Source organism: Emydura macquarii, unplaced genomic scaffold, assembly GCF_026122565.2.
Source record: "Emydura macquarii macquarii isolate MOO-44397 ecotype Brisbane River unplaced genomic scaffold, CSIRO-AGI_Emac_v2 contig_3671, whole genome shotgun sequence".
In the NCBI taxonomy this organism is placed as follows: domain Eukaryota; kingdom Metazoa; phylum Chordata; order Testudines; family Chelidae; genus Emydura; species Emydura macquarii.
In genome coordinates this window covers 7,056,188-7,084,169 of record NW_027133808.1, presented here as the reverse complement: position 1 = coordinate 7,084,169, position 27,982 = coordinate 7,056,188, and the positions used below count along the sequence as shown (strand labels likewise).

Below are 27,982 nucleotides of genomic sequence, written 5' to 3'. Positions count from 1 at the left end.
ATTATATGATAAGAAATACAAAAATGTGTTAGCTTACTTGAAGGCTTTTGCAGTGGTAGAAGAAAGTTGATGTATTTATGAAACAAGAAGGCATCAGCCTCAACATTCAATCTCTTTGTTCTAAAATATACCACGGTAAAAACTATGTAGCATACACAGACAACAGAAAGAGTTTACGCTGCTTTAAAAACATTTTTTGAAGTTTGAGACCTTTAAACCAGTTGGTACTGCTGAAATCATTGTTCTCAGGGAATAGAGGATTGGAAAGAAAATAAGTAAAAAGGTTTCCGCCATTTTTTATTAGTTTCTGCTTTCTCTGACCTTCTCAGGGCTGGTCTACACACAAACTTACACCAAACTAACTAAATAGTTTTTAATCATATTTTTTGTTATTCTGGTGCAAGGCTATGTGTGGATGTTCTTATATTGGAATAAAATTGTTCTATTCTCACTTTGCTTCAGTTGTAAATTAAACTGAAATGGAACATTTATTCTGAAATGAGTGTCCACACATAGACTTGCATGAAAGCAAACTCTGTGAATTAAAAACAGTTTAGTTATTTAGGTGCAAGTTTGTGTGTAAACCAGCCCTCACCAATTATAATCCCCTCACCTTCAATACAAACCCATGCTTTCTGCTATCAGAATTTCTCCTCCACGGATATGACAGATATTAGGAACACAAGACTGGTTAAAAACCAGCATCCAGTGTACCTATACATTTTTCACTTTCAAACTCCAAACTAAAGTGACTGTCCAATTAAACCTCTATTTTTATTTGATATGAAAATTTATGTGACTATTTTTAATGAAATAATGTTACAGAATAGAAAAACATTAAATTACTGAATAGAAAAAATAGAAAGAATAGAAAGATTAACATCTCCTCACCTCATCTTTATCTGCTTCTTCATCAACTTCATATACATGAACTGGAAGTTTCTCTAGTTTGGTCCCTTTGCTAAAGAAGAAAGAAAATTTAATACTCAGATATTTTGTGATCACTTACATGATCATTCAGTATCCAAGCTTCTATAATTATTCTGAAAGGAAAATATAAATCACACTATTAATAAGCAGTAACTTGTACTCCTTGGTGGAATACAGTTCATCTAAGCCGTTTCCAACTGTTGCATCTTCTGGCCTCTGCACAGACTTCTTACTGGCCTGGGGAAAGCAGCCCTTAGATTGAACTGTGGAGAAGTGAGTGCTCTCCTCCCACTTCACTGCAATTTTTCCTTCTATCCTCCTATCCTGGGAGAGGAGGACTCGAGACAAGCAGGTCCGTCCTTATCTTTGGGATACCGTATTTGAATTTAATTGCTGAATGTATGTTATACCGATTAATCATTTTAGTTTGGGTCAAACAAGAACTACATTTGAGTTTTCACAAGTTCCACTATGTTGTGTTGCAATTTGGGGACAGTCATAGCCTATGTCTACACTTGCCGCCAAATTTGTCGACTTCCTAACTCCTACTTAACTAACTCCTTCTGCAGTATCTTCAGTTCACTGACTGACGGGAAATACACTCCTATCCACGCAGTGTTACTCCATTTGGCAGAGGTGAATTAATAGTGTCGCTTTCCGGGTCAATTGAGCAGGTCTCCACCTCCACTCAATCGATCCAGACAAATCAATCTGACAGCGGTGAATTTGCCACAGTCATTCTAGACATAGCCATAGCCTTTAGTGGATGGGGGTAGAATACATTTATTCAGTTGTTAAGGTCAGGACAGCAGGTGTGGAGGAGTATATTGTGACAGATATGCATGCAATACCTTTAGGGACCATACTGTATTAAATTTATGAATGTTTTATGTACCATTGTGGGCCAAGGACTGTATGCAATTCAATGGGGGGAGGGTTACCTACAGCTCCTCCAGGAACTAAAATCAGTGCAGGGTGATTATTACAGTCCCCAAGATCGTAAACAGCTCCAGAAAAGTACCATTCCCCAGGGTGGGGTTTGCATATATTGGTTCAAGCCAATCCCAGAGTAGAGGCAAGAGACAAAGAATGAACTTCAGTTATAAAGACTGAGTTTAAACATACTCAGGGCCTTTAGGCAGATTGGCTTGTGGGGGAAACTGAAGCCAAAAACTCCAGTCTGGAGTCAGAGGACATGGGTCCCTGTCCAGAAAGAGGTGAAGGCTAAAGGCCTGAAACCTGAACACGCATTCGTAGAGCAAACAATGAAGGGGGGTCAAAGGTGCAGTTACCCCAAAACTGAGATACATATTTTCCAGAATTGTGGGATTCCATGTGCAGCTGGGACTAAGACTGCTGGAGATGAGACTGCCTGAGTCTGTCTCAGAGGCAGCTCTAACCCTCTCTGAGGATGCAGCACAATTTAGCACAAACCACATGTCCAAAGTTAGGAGGGTCATATGGTTTCTAGGGCCAGTCAGAAGTTTTCACCTCAGGATTTGCCAATCAGAAGAACAGAATTCTGGCTAGGCAAAGCAGCTACTGCTACCCTTTGCTGCAAAAGTTCAATTCATTCTCATTCTTCATTTATTTATTTAATACAAAACAACATAAATTTGCAGCCATTGTGCCATAAGCTATCCTTGGTTTGAGTCGCCTTTTTGGAAATCCCCTAGGGAAACCATGCAAGAAACATTCAACAAATTTTCATACAATAGCACTTAATAGAAAAAAAAGGAAGAATAAATTATCTGTCATCTGACAATTCAATTTGTTGCAGGAAAAATAAATAAAGTTTTGAGCACAGATTTAAGAGGTTGGAGGCCTTCAAATTGAAATTATCAATCAATATGAACAATACTAGGGATTAAAAATACCAGTGATGTGAAATATTGTGAAGATGATTATACTGATCACATTTAATTAATTCAAGATTAAATATTTAGGAATGTAATTAAAGGCAACATCTGAAAAAAGACAATGCTAGAAGGAAATGTGATGGGAAGAGAACTAAAAAAGGAAACAGAAAAGCTACCTGGGATACATGAAGAGTGGTTGAAGCCATATAAGTAGGATTAAAAAAAAAAAAGATGAATAAAGTGGATTTGCAGTACAAAACAGGCCTAGACTTGGGAAGAAGGATAATTCTGATACATTATCAGGGCCCATACATAATCATTTGTCCAGAGGCATTAATTTTTAAATTATTTGCTAAATTAAAAGAGGACACTGAGAATTTTGGGCTCAGTTTTGAACTGAACCTTTTTTCTCTTAAAAAAAAACCTTTAGCTCTTATGTTTTCACAGAAAACATTCAAAATTTGAGCCAATTTAGTACTTAGTGAAGCACTCAGTAGACAGTCTTGCCAACAAATAAAAATCACCTGCTAGGGAAACGAATTCTCTTATTCATCTCAATGTGTTAACTCTAAGGTCTAATAGCAAAATTTTAAATGTAAAAAATATTGCATGATTTCACTGATTATTTTAGAGGGAACATTCAGCTCATGCGCTTTTGCACTGTTTTTACCTAGAGCAACAGATAGTGGGACGGAAATGGGAAAGGGCAAAGATGGCTGTTGGTTGGTTATGTCAAGGATTGCAGAGATAGAAGAACTAGCAGTTTATGCCCCACAAAACATAAAATTTAATAAAAATAAAACATTCAAGCCACATCCACCTGTGCCCAAACAATAGAAAGAAAAAGGATCCTTTCAACAATGCCAACAGTAACCCATGAGTGACAAAAACCTGAATCACCTTTCATATCTTCCCATTTGTCATAAGCTTCCCTCTGACAACTTCTACAACTTAGTTGTGGTGTTGGCAATACAAAAAAATCCAAAAAACCTGTGGCATGCTGAAAGTACTGGGTCAGCAAAAAAAATAAGAGTAACAAAATAAACTGTTCAAGTTTTTTATTCATTTTTATAGTTAAAAATGGAGGGTTTTTTATTGAATTATCTACTTGAAGTAACATGTTTCTCAAATAATTCAGCACTGGACCACTTCAGAAAAAGATTCTTGTTGTAGAATTTAGGTGCAGTTTACAGAAGATTATTATTCTCATACGTAGATGACATAGGTATGTGGCCTCATAAGTTAACTGCTTTTAAATGGTTCAGGACCTGTGAGGCATGCAACATCTGTGAGAGCTTCACAAGCAGTATCAGAAAGAGGAATTGATCTCTCTACTTTAAACCTGCATCCCATAAAATATGTGTGTCTACTTCAAAGATGGAAAAAGACAAAATCCTAGTCTTTCATCAATACTTCTTTACTTGAATTGATCTCTCTACTTTAAACCTGCATCCCATAAAATATGTGTGCCTACTTCAAAGATGGAAAAAGACAAAATCCTAGTCTTTCATCAATACTTCTTTACTTGTCTGCCCCCAAACTTGTGCAAAGCTGTCAAAGCTGCCATCAATACTGAAAATACTGTATATTGCCATAGTAGCTTAAATCAACTTTTACCATATTTTAATTATCAATTTTATTTTCATATTTATCAATAATCAAGTTGTTCTTCTGGTTATGCCAAATTACCAAGGGCAGCTTTATTATGATAGTTTTTCAGATAACACTTCAACAACTTTTTTTTTTTAATTTTCAAAGGGCTAAACAAAATTAACCAATATGAATTCCACCCTGAAAATGTCAGGGTACAGTACAGAGTACCAAACATTGGTAGTCTAGATCCGAGGTTCTACATTACATGAAATAACTTTTGTTTGACTTAATATGTCATATATATATCTATATATATATATATATATAGATATATATATATGAAATTTTTCTGCAACTTCAAAATCTATAACAGTACCAGACAATTTACTCACTTTGGAAGCTGTCGAAACTCTCCTGAGTAGTCTTCATATTTATAATTAACAACATGCCAGTCTGAGTTGTAGGTTTTGATGCACTATTTCCACAGAAACAAATGTCAGAATACATCAAGTTAAGTAAGTTTAGATGAAAGCATTACCTAAATACACATAGTGCTCTCCTATATTACAGCTGTTTGTGAAGCATTATATAGTTTTACCTGTGAAGCACTGCAAGTTTGAATTCATTATAAATATTTATTCTGTGAATGTCACATTTTATTTCTTTTGTTAAACATTAAGTGTATCTTACCAGTATGGTCAATGTTCAGATTCAGAAGCTGAACAAATGAAAGCGTGCCTATGTCAAATGAACTATGGCTGGTAGCAAATGTTAAAAGCATAAGGAACTTATAAATCCAGAAAATGATAGACTAGTTGTCGTCTGAAATAAAAACATCCCCTCCAACTTCCTGAGAAGCAAGGAAGCTAACTGTAGGTGGAAACAATATGATAAAATGTCTTCAGTATATTTAGCCTAAAAATATAGACATACTATCAAAATAGCAGGATCAATTTAGTACTTTCTCTCTGGAACAACTAAAATCTAAAGTCACGTTTGTAAGTATTCAATTTTATATTTTTAACCCAACCACAAGAATGTTTTGAATCTGAGCTGCATGCTTGCAGCTGTTGAAAAGCAATTATGTCATTCTGTTCTGGACTAGATCACAGGAAGTATCATTTTACTACACCCTTGTTGCTGTAACAAACAGACCTATTTATCTTGGCTTTAAGAGAAGTAGCATAAAAAACTTTCAAGTATGTTGCAAGAGACAATATTATACAATACTTGAAGCTTTTAAACATCACATGAACACACACGCAAATATATTCCATCATATTTCCAATGCATCTGTATACATACTTAGCAAATACCAAGTCAACATTTACTAGGCAATTATTGTTTAAGTGTGCATAAGTAAGATGTTAAAATTCATGATTTAACTCGTGCATACCACGCTGCCTCCATATATACTCTAGAGTGACATAATCCATACACAAGTCTCATTTGCAAAGCACAAAAGATATAAAGTGAAGACAGACCCAAAATGTTCAGGCCTTGGCGACAAAACACAAAGGAAAGCTTGTCTGCGCCCTGAATTTGTTCCTAAAACAGTACAATTACTGACAATTTTACTGCAATATAAATACTTGAAAACTGGTCTTGCCAGTGATTAATAGAAAGTTTTTTCTGTTCAATAGGTGAAAGGCGTCAGCAATAGAACGAAATTAACCAGACTCTGGTCGGCTCCATAGTTGTTCCCAATGTTATACTGAAGCAGCAACACTAACCAGAAATCCTTGAAATTTCCAACAACCCAAAAGAGCCAAGAAAGGAGACAGGGTAAGAAGTTTCAGACTCCTATTAGCCATATATGATATGAAAGTTTTCTCTCAAGTAAAATCTAGGACATAACCCCTCATTTCCAGCAGCTGAGAAAGGGATCATTGGATTTCTGTCTTTGACCCCATTTGGGGCTCCTCCTATATGCTTTATTAACTAGATGTCGATAAGAGTCTGGTAAATGTTTTCAGCTCTATTGAAATTTAATCTACGAAAGCAAGTAGACAGCTAAACTGTATGCTTGTAGTTACCTCAGTTACAAACAGGCTTTGAGCTTCTTTTTCTGCGTTTTCAGGAACAGTAGAGCATATATATCGACCCTGACGTTTCAATAATGCTGTCTGTTAATGACAAAATTTAGTCTGAGACCTTCAATCAAATAAAAGGCAAGTAAAAGGTAATGAATTCCAGTTCCCATCATTCTGAATTATATTGATAAAATTAGTTGAAGCATGAAAGATAAAATTCCCTGAACAATAAAGCATGTTTATACCAATATACCCCTAAAATGTCCTGAAGCAGTGAAATTGCTAATAAAGTTGATATTTAAAGTATTGTCTCTGGGAATCTGACTTAGTACCAACTAAGATGAATTAGGCGCTTAATGCCTCAGTCGTTTTTTTGGATTCTGCAAATGCAGATACACATTTACATATGATTTCATGGTTTTTTTGAAGTGCTCTCAGTAACCATAACTAGATAAGACTTTTTTTTTTTTTTTTTTAAATGAAAGCTTAGATTCTGGAGAACAAAAAAGCAGAATGAAAGAGGTACTGCTACACTGTATCACCACAGAGCATCTCAAGCTGATCTCTAGTCTCCAACCCTGACTTAAATTCTGAAGTTGAATCTAACCATCCACAGCACCTTTTAAAAAAGAGCAAAGAATCTGTACAAGAATAATATGGCAGACAGAACTGTCTTAAAACCTATATGAAAGAGCAGTATTTGATTTTTTTTATCCATTAGCATTAAGTAATTAAATAAGTGTAGATAGGAATTGATTGATATTGCAATTGTTTAAAGTACAGTATAATTTGCAGCCTGAACATGGGTTGCATTTTTTTGTGTGTTTGTAGTTTTACTGACTTTGTTTAAGTTTTGGTTTTAAAGAAATTGAGAATAATATAAGCCAAATGCAAAGCCCATTGAAAATGTTCCATTTACTTCTGTGGGCTTTGGATCAGTCCCATAGTTCTGGAAGCGTTATAGATGAGACAAATTTTAAGCGGTTTCTAAGAGATGTTAAATGCACCGTGTTAATGCTACAGACATACTGATACAACTATTACAGCCAAAATTTGGACTTTGCAAAAAAACAAAAGAATAGTTTGCAGAACAGCCTAAAACAATTTATTGGGGGGGGAGGGGGGAAAAATATATGTATTTTATACTGGGCTTACATACTGGGTCAAACCAATAGTCTATCTAGCCCAGTAATCTGTCTTCCCACAGTAGCCAGTGTCATATACTTCAGAGGGAATTAACAGAACATGGCAATTATCGAGTGACCCATTCCCTGCCATCCAGTCCCAGTTTCCGGCAATCAGAGGCTTAGGGACATCGAGAGCATGGGGCTGTGTCCCTGACCATCTTGGATAATAGCCATTGATGGACATATCCTCCATAAACTTATCTAATTCTTTTTTTAAGCCAGTGATGCTTTTGGCATCATCCCCTGCCAACGGGTTCCAAAGGTTGACTATGTGTTGTATGATGAAGCACTTCTGTTTATTTAAAACCTGCTGTCCATTAATTCCATTGGGTAATCCCAGTTTCATGGGTTATGTGAAGGGACAAATAACACTTCCTTATTCAGTTTCTCCACACCATTAATGATTTTATAGACTATCATATTCCCCCCCTAGTCATTTTGTTGCTAAACTGAACAGTCCCAGTCTTTTAATCTCTCCTCAGACAGAAGCTGGTCCATACCCTTAATATTTTTGTTGCCTTTCTCTGTACTTTTTCCAATTCTAATATATTGTTGTAGTGATCAGGTGATGTGATGTGTGTATAAGCCCCCCACTGGGGAACCAAGGTTAACAGGCAATTCTTGGCCCAATAGGCCCCATCCAGCCACACCTGCTGGGCATGCTCCCAATTGAAGGAGAGCTCAAAAGGGAGAGGTCCAGGTCAGTCAGACCAAGGGAGCAGTCCTATGCTGTTTCCTCCTGCAGACAGACTGCAGGACCCCCACATTGCCTGGACCAGGCCCCACTGTCAAGCCACCAAAAGCCCCCATGGAGACTGGGAAAAGCAAGGTGTGACTGGTGGGGAAGAGCTCCCAGATAGCTGCCAGGGAGAACCCCCCTACTTGGTGAGTCCATAAGCAGACTCTGCTGTAACTTTGAAGGGGGAGAGGCTGTGGTAGGAAGTGACCCAGAGAGCAGACTTGGGAGATGTCCACCCCAGGCCGCATATCCAACCTGCCTCTCAGGGCACTGGGTTGGAACTCAGTGGAGCAGGGAGGGCCTGGGTTCCCCTACCGCCAGCCCCACAGACTCTCACCAGTGGCTGGCACTGCTGGGCTCAGACACTGAACCCAACAGGCAACCAGAACTGCACACAGTATTCAAGCTGTGGGAGTACCATAGATTTATATTGTGATATTATGATATTTTCTGTCTTATTATCTATCCCTTTCCTAATGGTTACTAACATTGTTAGCTTTTTTTGACCGCCGCTGCACAGTAAGTGGATGTTTTCAGAGAACTATCCATGATAACTCTAAGATCTTTCTTGAGTAGCAACAGCAAATTTAGACCCCATCATTTTGTCATTACAGTTGGGATTATGTTTCTCAAGGTGCATCATTTTGTGTTTATCAACATTGAATTTCATCTATTTTCTTGCCCAGTCACCTGGTTTTGGGAGATCTTTTTGTAACTCTGCAGACAGTTCTGGATTTAAATACTATTAATATTGTAACGTCTGCAAACTTTGCCACCTCCCTGTTAACACCTTTTCCCAGATCATTTATGAATATGTTGAACAGCACTGGTCCCAGTATAGATCTTTGGGGGATCCCACTATTCATCTCTCTCCACTATGAAAACTGACTGTTTATTCCTATCCTTTGTTTCCTATCTTTTAACCTTACTGATCCAGGAGAGGACCTTCCCTCTTATCCCATGACTGTTTACTTTGCTTAAGAGTCTTTAGTGAGGGACTCTGTCCAATGTTTTCTGAAAGTTCAAGTACACTATATCCACTGGATCACCCTTGTCCAGATGTTTGTTGACCCCCATCAAGGAAATCTAATAGATTAATGAGGCATAATTTCCCTTTACAAAATCCATGTTGCCTCTTCCCCAACACATCGTGTTCAACTGTATCTGATAATTCTGTTCTTTATACTATAGTTTCAACCAATTTGCCTGGTCCTGAAGTTCGGTTAACCAGCTTATAATTGCCCTCTGGAATGTCTCTTAAAAATTGGCGTTACATTAGCTATCCTGCAGTCATTTGGTACAGAGGCTGACTTAAGCAATAGGTTACATACCACTAAGTAGTTCTGCAATTCCATATTTGAGTTCCTTCAGAACTCTTGGGTAAATACCATATCTGGTATTTGTGACTTATTACTGTTCAATGTATTAATTTATTCCAAAACCTCCTCTACTGACACCTGTATCTGGGACAATTCCTCAGATTTGTCACTTAAGAATAGCTCAGGTGTGGAATCTCCCTCACAACTCTGCAGTGAAGACTGACACAAAGAATTCATTCACTGCCTTCAAGCAGCATATGACTATCAAGGAAATTAAAGATATACTATCACATTGCAAGAGGCAAATAGAAAAATGGATGGAGTTTTCTATTAAAAGCCAATGAACTCAATTATTTCTTGTATTCGAGTTTAAATTTTTTAAATAAATACAACTGGCATTTAGGAGTTTGCGCCTGGTGGCAGCTATGGGGGGAGGAAGTGGAGTAAGGTATTTTTGAAGTATGAGATCTCATACTAAAAAAAAATCCATTCAGCTTTCATGTTGGTTAAAATTTAACATTAAAAACATTTAAACAAACAGTATTTGAGTACAATACAGATGTATTCAGTCTGACTTTGAGTTCCCAGACATATTAATTTCAAATGACATCACTTTTAATTAAGTCAACCACCACCAACAGGAAGCTCAAATATGGCAATTAAAACTAATTTTCATGATATAGAATAATGATTATCTTATGAATAACTTTCAGATTGCTGGGCAGAGCAAAATGGGTGCAATTTTTCATCAAAAATCTAACTTCATTTTAAACTCCCATTTTACACACAGAGATCAACAATTTAAGGTGGAAAGTGTTGAAAATTATTGCAAATCAGATACATAGTTACAAGTGTTTGTGTGTGTTTGCAGTTATGCTGTAATCTGTTTGAAACTACTTGGAAAATGTCCGTATATTGAAGGTTTGGAATGTGGGCAATATTAAATAAGATTATTAGGTAAATTAGGTAATTTTATTTTATCTGTAATAACTAAACATTTATTATAGGGTACATTAGTCTTTTGCAAGAGACTCAGCACCACTGTAGAGTGGGGATTATATCTAGCAGAAGATGTTTTTCTTCCTACCGAAGACAAGACTAACTACATGTCACATTCTGGCATCTTGGACTCACCAACATGTCTTGCTTATGCACAAAAAAAGTGATGCGATAAGAGACTAAGTTGGATAAATAGGGACAGAATGAGTTGTCTATGGCACTGAAGACTAGGACAAGTTTAAAATGTCATGGCATGGGAAACGGGCAAACTCATGAAAGGATTTTTAAAAATGGATTGTGGAAGGCTACACACAGCCAGAGACATGGTAATTTTAACTGTCACTTCTGGATGAGAGAGATGTGGCTTCTAGCGAGGCGAGAGAAGAGGAAGCTGCAGTGAAGACCACAAGATAATCAGGACACAGAAAAGTTTAATGTCCTGCACAGATCTTCAGGCTAAGGGACCAATATGACAATTCTATTTTAACCTCCACCACGGCATAGCCCTTACAATTTCACCTAGTAATTCTTGCAACAAAGGGAATCATTCTTCCTTACTGCATAAATGAATATCAAACAGTAACTTGTGGTTGAACTAGTGCATCTTTTTTAGAAAGATTCCAAAACTTAATACAAGGAGTCTCAGGGATTATTAATTTACCACTTCTCTTGGTAAGTAGTTCCAGTGGTTGATCATACTGATTGTTAAAGTACGATCTTCCTTCCAATTTAACTCTAACTTACAATTATCACAATCTTTTATCCTTCTCTCTGATAAATTTAGCAGATTGAGCTCATTAACTCTCACTGGAAGACTTTTTTCCAGACCTCTAATCATTTTTGTAGTTCCAATTCTTCAGCATACTTTTTAAAGTGTGGATATTGCAACCGGATGAAATACTCCACAGAGGTTTCACCAATGCTATATTACTTTTGTTTATCACCTCCAACCCTACTCTTAGAAACGTCGTGGAGGAAGAAACAGCAAGCTCCAGATATGGCCTGCATGCAATGGTAGAATGAGAAGGCGGCCAAAAATGACCTCCCCAAGTTACAAGTGTTCATGAAAAGATTAATAGCATTCTTATTAATGCCAAAAGTTGTAAGAGGAGAGGGTTTGGATGAAAAAATAAAGCTTGATTTTTTTCCATGTTAATCTGAAATGTTAAGAGATGCCAAATTTGACTGTAGAAAATAAGTTTATTTTCAGCTATTTGATTGGCAGTTCTTTTCCCTAAATGTAATACAATTAATAGTTTCATATGAAGAGAGAACAGTATTCCATGGCTGGTGACTATACACACTGAAGTAAAATATTTATGTAAAAGCTTCTTATAAAAGACCAAATACTTCAGCATAGAACAACCATAAATCCACTCACAGTACAAAAAAACCTTAGACTGCAGGATCATAATATGGGTGGAGGCTTTTGGAAGTCACCATTCTTTTTCTTTAGTTATGTATATGGTTTTATTTCCAGAAAACATTTATTGAATACTATGCTCTCTACACAAAACTAATGAAATTTAAAGAAAAAAATTATATAGGTGAAACATTATTCATATCTAGGTCTCTGCAATGCCTTTCACTGTAGTACCTGGTTTCTCTTACAAAAGAGAATCTCCATGTACTGTACACAACAATGGCCATAATGCATCAGAACAATGCCCAGTATCCGGTCTTCTGACAGTGGCCCATGCCAGGTATTTCAGAGGGAATGAATAGAACAGGTAATTAAATGATCCATCCCATTGCCCATTCCCAGCTTCTGGCAAACAGTATGGTTTTACATCCCTGCCTATCCTGGCTAATAGCCATTGATGGACCTATCCTCCATGAACTTATCTAGCTCTTTTTTGAACCCTATTATAATCTTGACCTTCACAACATACTCTGGCAAAGAGTTCCACAGGTTGACTGTGCATTGTGTGAAGAAATACTTCCTTTTGTTTGTTTTAAGCCTGCTACCTATTAATTTCATTTGGTGACCCCTAGTTCTTGTGTTATGAGTTTACTTTGTCCACACCAGTCATGATTTTATCGAACTGTATCATATCCCCCCTTAGTCGTCTCTTTTCCAAGCTGAAAAGTCCCAGTCTTATTAATCTCTCTTCATATGGAAGCTGTTCCATACCCCTAACCATTTGTGTTGCCATTTTCTATACCTTTTCCAATTCCAATATATCTTTTTTGAGATGGGGCAACCAGATCTGCACACAGTATTCAAGAAGAGAGTGTACCATGGATTTATACAGAGGCAATATGATATTTTTTGCCTTATTATCTATCCCTTTCCTAATGATTCCCAACATTCTGTTAGCTTTTTTGAGTGCTGCTGTAGTAGATGTTTGCAGAGTACAGATGAGTAGATGTTTGCAGAGAATTCTCCACAGTGACTCCAAGATCTCTTTCTTGAGTGGCAACAGACAATTTAGACCCCTATCATTTTATATGTATAGTTGGGATTATGTTTTCCAGTGTGCATTACTTTGCATTTATCAGTAAAAGCCACAATATTTGGTATTTTTTCTTAAAAGCCTAAACCCCTGGAGCCTCGTGATTAGATGAGAATAACAGCTTTCATCGAAAAAAAGTTTATATCCTTCATTGGTGTGGAGAAAAATCTTGAAAAGGTGACTGTACTGTACCCTAAAGAGTAAAAAACCGGACAGCAAATGACTAACAAATTTTATTTAAGTTACCCTTTTTAAGCCAATCATGATTGTTGGGTCTAGTGGACAGCACCTAATCCAGCAGGTACATGAACAAAATTGAAGGTATGGAAAAGTTTTAAAAAGCAGTAAGGGCTGCCACTGTCTGACCAACTGTCTCAAGCTGGAAGCAAGCTGGCTGAGTTGAAGAAGTGGAACCTTCTATATCTTGAAAGAATGACAGCGTTGGGTCAGTACTTCTTTAAGCTCCACTAGAACAATCAGGCAAAATAGAGACCAAAAAAATTATGACTATTCAAGGACTCAGCTGATAGAAGGATCCTTAGGTTTAGAAATTTAATACTGTACTTAATAGTTTTTCATTCATCTACTACAGTATCTCATGTCTGTAACACTACTAATAAAATTTAGTGAAATAGAAGTTAAATAATTACCTGAAAGTCATCGTAAGGGAAAAGTAACATCTCACGTAATGCATCATTTAAAATTTGTGTTTTCTTCTGAACAATGACATTTTCGTAGTCTATTGGCTCAATTAGCTTTGGTTTTGCCTATAAAATGAACAGAAAAGATACTCAAATACATTGTGAAAAATTACAGTTGTGTTCTCTTTTATTTGTCTAAAATTGCTATATAAAAAGCTACTTGACACATAACTGAGACTTCAGCTAGCATCACAAAAACGTGCAGCATTCAAAAATAGGATTTTTTTAGAAAGAAATTACATTACACAATACAGTTGAAATGAAATGACTGACAGTTACACAAATATACTGAGTTGTGTTAAGAGGTAAGACACAAAAAGTGTCTGGAAAAGTAGAGGAGGACAGAGTAGAAACTAAAGCAACACGCATTGTAGCAATACTCATTTAGGGTATGTTTTCACTGGGCTCTAACCCAGATGTTGCCCTTAACTTGGCTACCAAACACACAAAAACCTCTGCTCTGGCTTTAGTGGTGCTTTAAATCTCATCTAGGTGGCACCATTGGGGGGGTATAGGCTTGAGCCTGAGTTCTGCTTTAACCTGGGCAGCTAACACACCTGCTTTGCTATGTGGACGCAAGCTAATCAACATGGGTGCTGATACTCCTTCAATGTCTATACACAATTTTCCTGGACCATATTTTCTTTCACTGTTCCTACTCCCTTCTTTTGCACTGGAAGACTCCTGCAGTCTAAATACAGCAGTTCAGCATTTAAACCCCACATTGAACACAGCCTGCTACATTTCTACTGTACTTCCACAGTACTTGCAGTGATGCAATATGGGAAGTAAGCCTCCCAGTGCAATGCTAGCTAGTCAGATGCTGACACCAAGGTTCGGGTGGGCCTCTGGATGAGGTAAATTAAGACCCAAAATTTTAATAGATTTACATGAAATCAGACAATCAGACAACACCTGAGTGGATTACTTAATGAGTTTGCTAACTAAGCACACTTCCATATAGGGCCACAGAAATAACATAGCAAAAGAATTCATAAAGCAACCTAGTGTAGGACACTGCAGAGAGACCTGGGATATCGTCCTAGAAGTTCTAGCATCTCACATAGGTAAGTATAGCACTGGTATGAACACAGCCACACATCTGGCAGAAATTAGGACTTTGCAGGGGATGCTCTATCCAGGCTAGGTTAATCCAGATGCCAATCACCCAAGTTAGCATTGCAGTGAAGACATCCCCTTAGAATCACATGTAGCTTGAGGGGCACACATGCAGTTTTTGCCAAGTCCACAGGTTTGGTTAGAGCTACAGACACTTTGCCTAGTAATACAGTATGTCTATTATAGAGAATCTATCTTGAGGGTTTTGTTTTGTTTTTTGAAGTAAGTTAGAATTCAATGTGACCATTAAGTGTTCATAATTAACAGCTTCTCCACATGGAGAAATTGAGCTGCACAGCTATAGCAAAATACTTATTCTGCTATAGTTATGCTCACATAACACATATCCCAGCCCCACCCCATGTAGACACTACACTGGAATAAAGTCATTTTTGTTTCAGAATGGAGCATCCACACAAGAGAGTTATACCAGCATAGCTAGCCTTAGCTATGCCGGTCAATTTCACAATGTAGATAAGCCCTTATTTTTTTATTAGTTTAACTAGGTGTTTTAGGTCAAATGGAGGTTTTTAGAATAATCATGAAGATTAGGCTCTAATAATCAGGGTACTTCCGCATCTGATTCCTACTTGGAAAAGTCTGAATAGTATTAAAACACATGTTAATACTTCATTTACATGAAATCTGTAAATTAGCATCTCTGTTGATGTTAAGTTGTTTCAGTCTGTCTTGCTGAAATGTGAAGAACACTATGCTGTTTATATTTTTAAAAGTCTTCTGTGCTATCAGATAACCTAGAAAATGTTAAATGTCATCTCAGATTCTGGAAAATAATGTTAAATTTGGATTGAGATTTAAGATTTCCTTGCTTTGGTTAAACTGATTTACCATAATATTATAACATACCAACAATGGAGACCTTAATGACAATACCGAAAGCTTTTCTACACCAGCGGACAGCAGACTTTCATTTGCTAGTGCTTACTGCATGTGGTCAGTAATTCACTCCTTGATTAGATCCACTGGGGACAATGGAACTAATCTGGAAATAAACTGCTACTCAGTATCAGTTCAGATCCTAGAATCTGGTTCTTCCTGAAAAATCAGCTGCATAAGATGGGACTCATCTATTTCTCTAATTTTTTTCTTCATCTAATAACCACTTAAAATCCTATATCCTACTATTTACAATACTAAATCTATGAAGTGATTATTTTTGTTAAAAGTGTTTAATCTATTTTTAAAAAGTAAATGTTAATCAATCATGGCAGAAGACATCTTAAAGTTGTTTTTTCTTCCAAGAATGGAGCAGACCAGTCAAATTTTGATAATAAAGCTCTGTACTTGGACGGCTTTATCCAGGAAAGGTTACTAGTGTTCACATGCTTATTATAAATTACTCAGAAATAACTTCAAATCTTCTAATATCTACCACATGGTAACATTCCTGGTAAGTAAATATTAGAATATTGGGGGGAGTTCAAAAGGACAACAAAATGATAAGTTTGGAAAATAAGACTTATTAGGAGAGATTACATGAATTGGGTATATTTAGTCAACAGAAAAAGAAAAAGCAATTATTTATAAATACATTGGAAGGATGCCATAGAAAAGAAAAGCAAATTCTAATATGTTATTTGTACAACACACTATGCTTAGTACAACAAGACCAAAACAATAGGAAAAGATTGCACATGCAGTATAGAAGGGAGATTTTAATTTAAAAATTAGGGGAAATGTTTTAATTATTATATACAATGACCAGTTGAAAATGGGGGATTAGAATCAAAGTATTCACACAGCCTTAACTATAATGGTTGCTCCCTCTCCCACTCTAGCATATGTGCTTACCAAATACTCTGATCCACACAGTGATTACAAAACACTTATGTATAAAAGTGGATTCGAAAAGTAAATTCTAGTTGTGTGTAGGCTGGGTTTGTTACAGTTAAAAGCTCATAATGAAAAATAAATGCTCATAACTCCTGCCAGTGCTGCTGGAGTTAAAATTCTATCCCCTATTTAAGGAGTTAATAGTCTAGCAGTTATGAACCACCTTAAGTTTAAACACAGTGCCAAGTTTAAACCTAAATCCAGGAGTGATTTAAAAACAAAACAAAAAACAACAAGAAGATTTGATTGCTTACTATCGAATTAGACATGGACCAAAAATTTTGGCTTAAGTTAAATATTTGGTGCTCCTCCAGCAAAAAGGAAAGAACATTTTTTTTCCAGTTTTAATTGCATGTGGTAATAAAAGCAAAAAGATGTGACTTCTCTATGTGCCTTTGTTACTGTGACCCTTAATATCCAACAATTACCTATCCTACAGTAAGTGTGGTTCTTTGAGTGACAGTCACTAAGAGTGGAATCTGTGTGGACAAACATCCAGTTGTCTAGTTGCTTCAAGGTAGCTAACAGGAATTCTACTTAAATAATGACTGCAGCACAGTCCTTGTGGAATGAGCTATAACATAGCTACATCCATCTACCCAAGTTAACTGATAACATGTCTTTATACAGCTTGAGACTCACTTGGATAACTTCTGTGGGTATGTGTATACCACAATCTAGGCTATCAGGTGCAAACAGTCTGGGTCTGGCTACAGGATCTGACCATTACTCTGGAAGACTATGTTGGACAGAGAAGATAAGGTGATCAGTGGCTATACTGAAAGTTCCATGGGATCCAAATACCAGAACTGCCTGGCACATACTGGGAATAACAATCATGTTCCCCGCATCCTAATTGGGATTGGTGGAAAGGCATATATCAACCCCAAGGGGATTGGAAGGCATCTGTCATGGAGCCTGAGCCTTGAAACCCAGCTAAAACAGAACGTCAGACACTAGTCGTTCTGGTCTGTTGCAAGCAGATCTACTTTTATAAATCCCCATTTTAAAAAAGTGTTTCACAGAACTGAGTCTTTGAAAGATCATTTATACTTGTCAGAGAATTGCCTGCTGAGCTAATCTACAAAGGTGTTCTAAAGCCCAGAAAGGTGCAGAGCCACCAGTGTGATTTAGTTCTGGAGGAACCAATTCCATAATCATATGGCTTCCTGACAGTGGGGATGATTTTTCTCCCTCTTGCCTGTGCATAATGCATGATGTTGTCAGTCAGCAACATCTGTGAATCCATGAAAAAGCGGTGGGAATGCCTTGCTTGCCAGGCAGATGTCCCTGTGCTCTAGGATGTGTATGTGGAGATGAGCTTTCTGGTGGGACCATAGGCCATGAAACTGAAAGTGATCTAGATGAGCTCCCCAGGCCTGCATGAAGACATCTATTACTAGAGTCCCATAGGCAGAAATGTGAAGAAATGTACTCCATTCCATGTCAGAAAAGGGTCTTTCCACCCAGTTTAATAAGAAGAGGACTTCTTGACCATCATGTCCATGCAGTGGTCTGCTGCATAGATACAGTGATATCAACCACCTTGCATAGAGTGTAGGTAAAGGCTGGCGTGTTTTGACATAAGTGCTTGAAGCCATGAGTCCCAAGAGTCAGACAGTTTTCACTGATGTTCTTAGGTGAACTTGAAGTTGATCAACAAGCCATGTTATTGTTCAGTATCTCTCCTGTGGAAGGTAAAATGTTGCTGACTTGGAGCCTAACAATGCTCCACTGCATGATGATTGCCTGAAATGCCCTGGGGATTCCAGAGGACTGAAGCCATTACAACCTCCTTGTAGCTACTGTAGGGGCCATTGCATATGCTGTATCGTCACATGCGTCCAGTGTAATCTGCAAAGTATAGGCAGTTACTTTTCCCTCTCTCATTATGGATTTCAACTGCTGCTGTTGCTTCTTGAGCAGTTTTTCTATGAATTGAAACACTTTGTCCTAATTTTAAAAAAAAAATCATATTTGATAGATAGCCACTCATCTAGAGACTTGCTGAAGAATACACATTGCAGACAAAGAACTCAACAATTTTTGGGGGTCCTTTTCTCTGTGTGGACTTAGGAGGCCCCTGCTGCTTTGATCTCTTACTTATTGATACCATTATGAGAGAACCCTGTAGGATGCGAGTAGAAATACTTAAACGCTTTAGCTGAGGCCTGTATCTCCGTCTGCTCTTTTTGACATGGCCAGGATGGAGGTGAAGATTTGCCAGATGGCTCTTGCAGGCTCTAGTAGACCCTCATTGAATAGATTTGGCAAGTCTTCCTGTCATGAAGGACAAAGAATGCCTAAGAATTTGGGCAGTTTACCTTGGAACACTTCTGTGTGTTTCCACCATGCATTTAATCAGAGCTAGAAAACCTTAAACTCATCAGGTCACTGTAAGTGAATTCACAGCCTTGTCAGGAAGAATGAGCACATTTCAACAAGGACTGGACGCTGTTCCTCAGGAAAATGATGTTCCCTTTCACTCTTTTCATCCTGCCTCTCAAGAAGATGTGGCTGAACTAACTGGCTCAACTGAGGTGGCTTGATTTGTCTCTCTGGGAAGGGTGATCTAGCCTTTGTGACAATCAATGAAGCAGGCTTCCTGGAATAAAACTGTATACCCCACGGGATCAATAAGGCTGTTGCTGGTATGGGTAGTAGTAATGTGGTGGCAGGCACATGGGCAGTACCAGGTGGGGTGGTCCCACTGAAGCTCAGAGCTCTTTCTACTATTCCTCATGGACTCTGCCCTAAAACCCCTCGATTATTCCCAGTGAGTTACCCAGGGAACGGATGAATCACAATGGGAGATGGTTCTCTGCTCTGTTCAGCAAAAGAAGAGAAAGGAAATATACCTCCTCTCAGGGAGAGGCAGTTCTGTCACGTGTACCCTTTCTTTGCATAAAGGAGGTCAATTCAGAGGATGCCTCTTTAATCTTGCATACCAGTGACTCCAGTGCTGGTGGTTTGACAATCACCTCTCTTCGTTTTCCTAGTAGAGGCAACTCAGGACTGAGCCCTCCAATAAGTCACTTGGCACCATATAAAAGGTTTTGATGACAAGGAAGTCTGTACCAAGGCAGAGGGTACCATGGAGGTAGTCTGTACACAGGTGGAAGTACCACCACTACAATAACAGAGGCACTGATTACCACGGTTCCAGGTGCCAAGGCACTTGGTGCCAGGGCTGGTGCAGAGGGATCAGTACCAAGGTCTGTTTTAGAGGATACCATATGTGCTGCCTTAGACATCAGTTTCAGGATACCAGAATGGGCCTTCAGGCTTATGAGCCTTAGACATATTAGCCCAAGATAAGTCATACAGTTGATGACTCTTCCAAGTCTTGCCAAATGCAAATAAAGGCATCTTGCACCTGGGCTAACTTTGGAGTAGGCTCTTTTCAGCCCTCAGACATCAATGCCCACACAGTTGCAGACAACTGGGACCTCTGAGTAGATGTGGCCCAGGAGTTTGTTGTAGACTCTCAGCTCTCTGGAACAGTGACTGAGACACACTGAACCAATGTCTGAGGCAGCTTGTATTAACATCTCTAGAAGGAAAACTTGCACCTCACTTCCGTCATAATCTTGGAGAAAGAGCAACAAATGGAACATCATTATAGGTCATTTCCTTCTCCAAGGAAAAGTAGGCACCAGGATTGAAAGAAAACAGTGAAATATTTGTTGTGTATATTTACGCGTATTACGTTTTTACCGTTCTCAGAAATATGCATATTTCAAGTATGTATTGACATTAGACAAAAAAAGTTTTCTTTGCCTTCATTAAAGCATGTATGCTAACTAATAGGCTTCCATAATAACTTCTACTGTAAGGCTACATCTACACTTAGAGCTGGGGATGTGAGTCCAAGCTCAAGTTAACATACTTGTGCTAGCTCTCATTGAGCTAGTTACCCCGAGTACAAACCTGCCCAGACCCTGGGGGTACATTCTTGCTGTTTGCCCATGCAGCTGTGGCTAGGCTACTGTTTTTAGAATGCTAGCTCAATAACAGCTAGTGCAAGTATGTCTACTCAAGCTGGGAATACACTCCCAGATCCAAATATAGGCATAGCTAAAGAGTCTTTTAAATATTTTGCAGGATCATCGAACAAGGGAGGTTTATAACATAGTACCAAAAAACAAGATTAGATACCAAAATGTTAGTTAAAAAATCTGTCTAACTAAGAAAGCCACAAAATCATGATTTATGGTTGAAACTGTCATACTTCACCTTCTTGAGTTACACTACCACTGACAATATAGCAATTTAAACTAAGTTTGAATGTCCAAACTTCACAAATAGTAAACTATACCCACAGTAAAATGGCCTTTTAGAAAAAATGGAGGTGAATGTTTTCTAAAAACAGTGTTTAACTACTTTCTAAAACAACACAATTTTAAAGGGTTATATTAAAAGACAAATGAGGGAAGCTGCACCCAGAATCTCTGGATCTGTTTGCCTGTGCACTGGTATATGTAGGATAATTTAGCTATCATGCTAGCACATACAGTATGAGTAGCACTGTGTTTTATAAGCACAGAAAAAGGGAAGTTTCCCACACACCTATTTTCTTCAATGCAGCCAGCCTTTCTTTCAGTCAACCCCTTCTTAACTCTGTTTGCCATACATTTAATCTTCTCCTTAAAATACACTTTTTGCATAAGGCCTATAAACACTAGTCCTTCAATCAAAAGATGTGTAAAAAAAGCTGTAGTACATTTAAAGTAAAGAACACAAGACAAAAACCCTGGCTCTAATAAGAAATCCTTTGCTTGCTATGTTTTATAGACTACAGAGAGGGAGTGGTATTTACTTTGTTGAGATCATTACAAACCATGTACTTCTGACTTCCCAGAAGAATTGCTCATCTAGGATTCTCCCTTTTTGGTCTTGTGCCTCTAGCATGAGATATGAAGGAAAATTTCTAGCTCTTAAGATATTTTGCTCTCTGAGGCAGCTATAGGGTCTCTCTTTGTAGATATTAGCATTGTTTATAACGATTATTAGTGTTCACTGTTATACTCTTTAGTTCTGGATATCCCTGGAGCGATTTGCACTACAAAAATGAAAATCTTGTCTTGTAATTCAGATTTCCCGAAGATATACAAGATTTACATCACACACCCCAACTTCCCCTCAGAGACTGGAGGACTAACTGATGACGTGAGATTTGCTGTGCACAGCCTATAGATAGTCATTTTTCAACTGCAGTTGTTCTGGAATTTACTTCTTGTTGTTGTCTGCATTAACAACAGGAGAAGGAAAGGAGACTTTAATTAATTTAGCATGGAAGATGTTTTGGGCTAACAAAATATTCTAACCTCCTGTAAGAATCTGGCTCAAATGTTCTTAAGTCTCTGAAGTTACAACATGCTCATAGGAGCAGTACTCTTGATCCAGCCTATAGGTACCTCAAACAATAAGTAATAATAATAATAATAGAATAATAATAGTCTTAAAAGGAAGGGGAGTTTTCCTGAATGACTTGCACCTGAGACACAAGATCCAAGAATGAGAATCCTACACTACTGGTAACTTTAAACAATGTAAGCTCTTCAGGGCAGAGATGGTGGATGAAATCCTGGCTCAAATGAAGTCAATGGGAGTTTTGGCACTGACAAAATGGAACCAGGAAACCACCACTCGCCTTCACATTTGTCAATAATGCCCATAGCACATTATAAAAAACTATATTTTTTTTTCTGTGACTTTTCCTGAACTGTCATTCATCTCTCTTTTAAAAGCCACTTGCTAGGCCAGGGAAATTCAGCAGCAGTCAACAAGAGTTACACAAGCTACATAGAGTGGCTTGCGTAACTTATATGGACTTCCTAAATCCTCTTCTGCGCGCCATCTCCACTACATTGCACTAATGGGAAATGTGTACCCATAGATGCAGCGCTACGCTTTTAGGGGAGGTAGTTTTACTAAATTGACTTCTGGATCGATTGAGCTCAATTGATCTGGATAAATCGATCTGATAGCAGCAAATTTGCCGCCGTCAGTGACGACACACCCCTAGATTCAGAAATGCCATATGATCTTAGTAAGAAGAAAGGTTGTTTCATCAACTCAAACCAGATACATATATACAAAAAAGGCAGCATCTCAACTTTGGCATTTATCCACATCAAAAAGTTCACTTTTCTAAGAACCAGAATCTCTCAAGTTCCTTCACTAAAAAACATTTTCCAGTCTACAATTTCGCTTAATAGAAAAGAGACACTAGAGAAGTTGCAGGTGTTGTTGTAAAGGAAATTAGTTATGTTTAAGTATGTTTTTGATTACTATTGCTACTCATTTTTTTTTAGTTTTGGCTAATTTAGTGCTTCGTTACTTCCTGTACATGTGATATATGTGATTTGATACTGCATATATTTGAGCAAAAATAGGTTTCCCTTAACCTGTTTTTTTAATCAAACAAGTTTTAAAAAAAATACTGCAAAGCTTTTTAAAGTTAATCTGATTTATTGTTCGCATCCTATATGCTAACATTTTATATCCACACCTAAAAGAAGTGCTTAGTATACTACTGCAATATGCAATTCAGATGTAAACCACAGACAGAATGGACAGGAAGTAACCGACTTTTTTCATTATATTTTTGGAAAAAACTGTCAGTTATTTTATCAATTTTTTCAATTTAAACTAAAAATCAGAATCCCTAGTTACACCATTTATCTAAGGGGTAGTTTATATTCTATGACAAAGGGAGAGAGCTCTCCCATCATCATAATAAAATCACCTCCACAAGAGGTGGCAGCTAAGCTTCTCCTGCCAGCATAGCATTTCCACACTGGCGATTAGGTCAGTACAACTTAAGTTGCTCAGGGGATGGCTTATGCACACCCCTGAATAACATAAATTATACCAACATAATGGTAATGTGTAGAAGCTCTAAGTCTTGTGTAGTTTGGAATTCTATCTGAAGTAAGTTTGAGTTTCTAGACTCAGTCCTCAATGAACATCAGTCAGATTACAAAGCAACATGCTTTTCTTAAATACAAATGGATGTTTAGTTGATTTAACAAGGGAGTGGTTATCTTTCAGATCTCAAACATTTTGATAAAACAGACAAGATATTCTGCACTATTGTCACACACATTTGAATGTGGATAAACGTCCACTTCCAATATGGCTTATCTTCTTTCCTTCAAATACAAAAAACACAACACTGTATATGAGAAAACGATATCCTGTTACACTCCAAATTCTCTTGTCAGTCTACAGGCTGTTAATAGCAGGGGGATGGACTTGGGCAATATCTTTTTAACCAATCAATACTAAAGAGAGGGGGTACTTTTAGGAGTATCACTACATACCCTAATGTGCATTTTGAGACAGAAGGCAGAAAGAGTCTCCAAATTACAATCTTTCAGAAAAACGAAGTGTGTGAGGTAATGTCTTTTATTGGACCAGCTTCCGTTGGTGAGAGAGCTCACCCACCTTGTCTCTCTAATATCCTGGGGCAGTCACTGTTAGCTACAATGCTGCATATGATCTCCCAAAAACACACAGTGATTCTTTTTTGATGTTAAAGAACAGTTTTTACAGGGGTATCCTGATCTGATCTGCAGTTTTTGTCAGATTTTCAGGGAAATAAGTGATTGTAATTTTAAAAAGCAAAAGCTGTGGTTTAATAAAACAAAATGAAGAGTCACTTGAATTGTCCACATGTAACTAATGATATGCAAATTCTTCACCATATTCATTGTATTGATTGTATGTATTATCCACATTCCCTCCCCTTGTTCTGTTTGTTTTTTAATTTGTGAACCCATGAGGGCAGAGATTGTTTATTTTCTTGTGTTTGTACACCACCCAGCACCGTGGGTCTTCAGACTTGATTAGGGACTTCGGACACTATCAGTATTTACTAATACTCAAAACATAGCAATACTTTCCCAAGAGCTGTATCATGCCCTTGGTTTTTAAGCATTAAAGTTAAAAGATATGACATGGTATGATATTTTTAGTAGATACAAGAACAGTGGCCACACTAATGCCGCTTCAACACTGGAGTCACCATACCAGAGCATTCTTTCCTAAACTCATCCAGGCCTTATAAGATGTCTTCTACCTGGGATTTTTGGGAAATTAAAGCCGACCACAGAAAGAATTTATGGCAGGAATTAAAAGGGATAGTTCCTGCACGAGAGTCCATAAGACTTTTGAAGTTAACCTAAAAGTCTGGCTGAGTAATGTACTAATCTTAATACGAAAAATAGGAGTCAGAATGAGTTATAGAACAAGATAAATCAATAATTTTAAATATATAGATTTTTCTACTATTGTTTTAATGTTGCTGTTTTCCCCATCTCTTTTTCCTCATTCTAGCCACTGCCACCTGAAGACAACATCTCTTCAGAAGAATGCAGCACTTTCATAGGCTATTGCTGCTTATCCAAACAGCAGCAATTGTTGCCATTTAAGATATCCAGACAACTTAAGATCCCCTCTCCAGATGAGAAGAAAACACATATTTGCCTGGTGTGCATGGGATAGGCAACAACTTTGGACTGTATGTGTCTGAGGGGTGGGGAAGGGGAAGACGCGAGCATGTGAACAAACACTAACCAGAACAGAGTGGTGCAATCAGCACCACTGCTGAAGACCAAATAGAGAACCACTCAGCCCAAATCCAGATAGGATTTAGAGAGGAAAATGGCGGTATGGGGCAGCTTTAGGGAGAGGGTCAGAGAAAGGATAGGTGTGTGCGGGGCATTAAACCAGTAACTAATGCTGTCAATTACCTGCTGTCAACAGCTGCGATTAACTGAAAACAAAGTTAACGCTTCCATTTTTTAAAATGGCATCAATCGCATACCTCTGGGCAGGGTGGGAGCCATCGGCTGCAGAGGGACCTGACAGCATCTGGGTCAGGCACAGTAACCCAATACACCATGGGAGGGTGGTAAGAAAAGAGAAGTGGAAATGGCTCCCATCCTGGTTCCAGTGGAGAGGTAGCGATCCTGACCCTAGTGTGCCCCATTGCTCCCAGCTGGCCCCTCACTCCAGGAACTGACACCCACCCCCCCATGCTGTGCCCCATTTCCCCTGGCTAGCCCCTCATCATGCCTCATTGCTATGGCAGGCTCCTCTCCGCACTGTGCCCCATTGCCCCCGTCCACCCACTCGCTCTGGGAAACGACCCCCTCATCTCCCCATGCTGTGCCCTTTCCCCCAGCTGGCTCCTTGCACCAGGGACTGACCACCACCCCTTGTGCCATGTCCCATTGCCCTTGGCTGGCCCCTCACTCTGAGGACCCACCACCACCCCCATTCCTGCACTGTGCCCTATTGTCCCCAGCCGATGCTTTCAACCCATGCCCCATTGCCCCCCTCGCTCCAGGAAGTGACCCCCTTCTCCCCATGCTGGGCCGTATTGCCCCCGGCTAACCCTTTGCTCCAGAGACTGACTCCCCCCTCCACCCTGGGCTGTGCCCCACTGCCCCCAAATTTTTAATCACTTGTGAGCCCTACTAACAACAGAAGGAGAGAGTGAAAAGAGGAAAGACATGAGCACTCATTTAGCACAAAATCTATATCCTGAGAACAAAACTAATAAAACAACCAAAAGACATGAAGAGGAGAAATTCTTTAATTGCCTATACACCGATGCTAGGAGCCTGAGTAACAAACAAGAGGAACTGGAATTGTTCATTTATGAACACAAATTCAAAATGTAGTTGGTATTTCTGAAACCAGTGGGATGATTCGCAAGATTGGAAGGCTAAAATCATTTGTTATAACCTATTTAGGAAGGATCAAGGGGACAAAAACAGAAGGAGAGTGACACTCTATGCAAAAATGCTATTATCTGTTTCTGTGTAACTGAACTCAGAAGAAAATGATCTTGAATTCTTATGGATCAATGTCCTAATAAATAAAGCACAACATTGGGTATTAGCTGGTGTCTGCTACAGATCACCAAATCTCATTGGAGAACAGGATGATCAGCCCCTTACACACTTATCTGTAATGTGTGGGGGAATAAGCTCCATGTTCAGAGAGGAGTTCAATTTGAGTAACACATGCAGGAGGTCTCTTGCTGCTTGTACTAAAACATCCTTGGAATTTTTAAATATTATAGATGACAATTTCCTAACTAAAAATACGTTGCAACCAACCGAGGGGAATTCTACATTAGCCCATGTCTTGACAGATAAAGAGAAACTGAACTAGAACTAGAACATAATTGTAACTTAGATAGAAGTGATCATGCCTTGATCACATTTATAATGTGAAAACAGAATGATGTCCAAACCAGTAATATATATACTTGGTGCTTTAAAAGAACCAATTTCACAAAGCTGAAAACAATTATAAGCCAAATCGGGTGGGAGAAAGAACATAATCAGAAAAATGTGAATAATACTCGGGAATTGTTTAGGAACACTTTACTAGATGCCCAATAAGCAACAATCAAGGAAAGAAGCTTGCTTAAAAAAACAACCTGATTTAGAGTGGAAGTGAAGGCAGTTATAATACGTATCATTTTTTTACATTTTAACAAATGAAAGAAAGGGGAAATTGATAATAATGAATATAAATCAAAAGCTAGTATTTGTAGAAAATTGATAATGGAAGCAAAGGGACACAAAAAGCAATCTAGGGTCAGCAGCGTTAAAGACAATAAGTCTTTAAATAATAATTTTTAAAGTGTATGAGGAACAAAAAGATTCCTGACAATGGTATTGATCCATTATTATATGGAAGTGTTAGAATTATTAATAATAATAATGCAGAAAAGGCAGAAATGTTCAGTAAATATTTCTGTTTTGTATTTAGGAAAAACATGATGATAGTATTCTTTCCATTCCACTAGTATCTCAGGAGAATGTTAAACAGCAGTTACTAAAGAAAGTCATATTTAACTCAGCAGATTCAGATAACTTGCATCCAAGAGTTTTAAAAAAACTGGTTGAGAAGCTTGCTGGACCATTAATGATGATTTTCATTTATTCTTGGAACACTCCAGAAGTTCCAGAAGACTGGAAGAAAGCAAATGTTGTGCCAATATTAAAAAAAAGTAAACAGGATGACAAGTTGTTATAGGCCAGTCAGTCTGATGTCGATCCTGAGCAAGATAATGGAACGGCAGATATAGCACGCATTTAATAAAGAATTAAAGGAGGGCAATATATTTAATGCCAGTCAACATGTGTTTATGGAAAATGGAACCTA

General features: G+C 38.1%; 1 protein-coding gene across 7 annotated transcripts in view; it reads right to left on the bottom strand.

The window, feature by feature from the left end:
• DOCK9 (dedicator of cytokinesis 9) overlaps positions 1 to 27,982 on the bottom strand; it is a 339,621-nt gene that overhangs the window by 218,843 nt on the left and 92,796 nt on the right. For all 7 annotated transcript variants that reach the window (XM_067536846.1, XM_067536847.1, XM_067536848.1 and 4 more), the window contains exons 2-5: positions 13,766 to 13,882; positions 6,419 to 6,508; positions 4,775 to 4,857; positions 892 to 961 (exon numbers count right to left, since the gene is read on the bottom strand). In XM_067536846.1, coding sequence (XP_067392947.1) covers positions 892 to 961; positions 4,775 to 4,857; positions 6,419 to 6,508; positions 13,766 to 13,882 — 360 coding nt within the window. The remainder of the gene's footprint in view (positions 1 to 891; positions 962 to 4,774; positions 4,858 to 6,418; positions 6,509 to 13,765; positions 13,883 to 27,982) is intronic.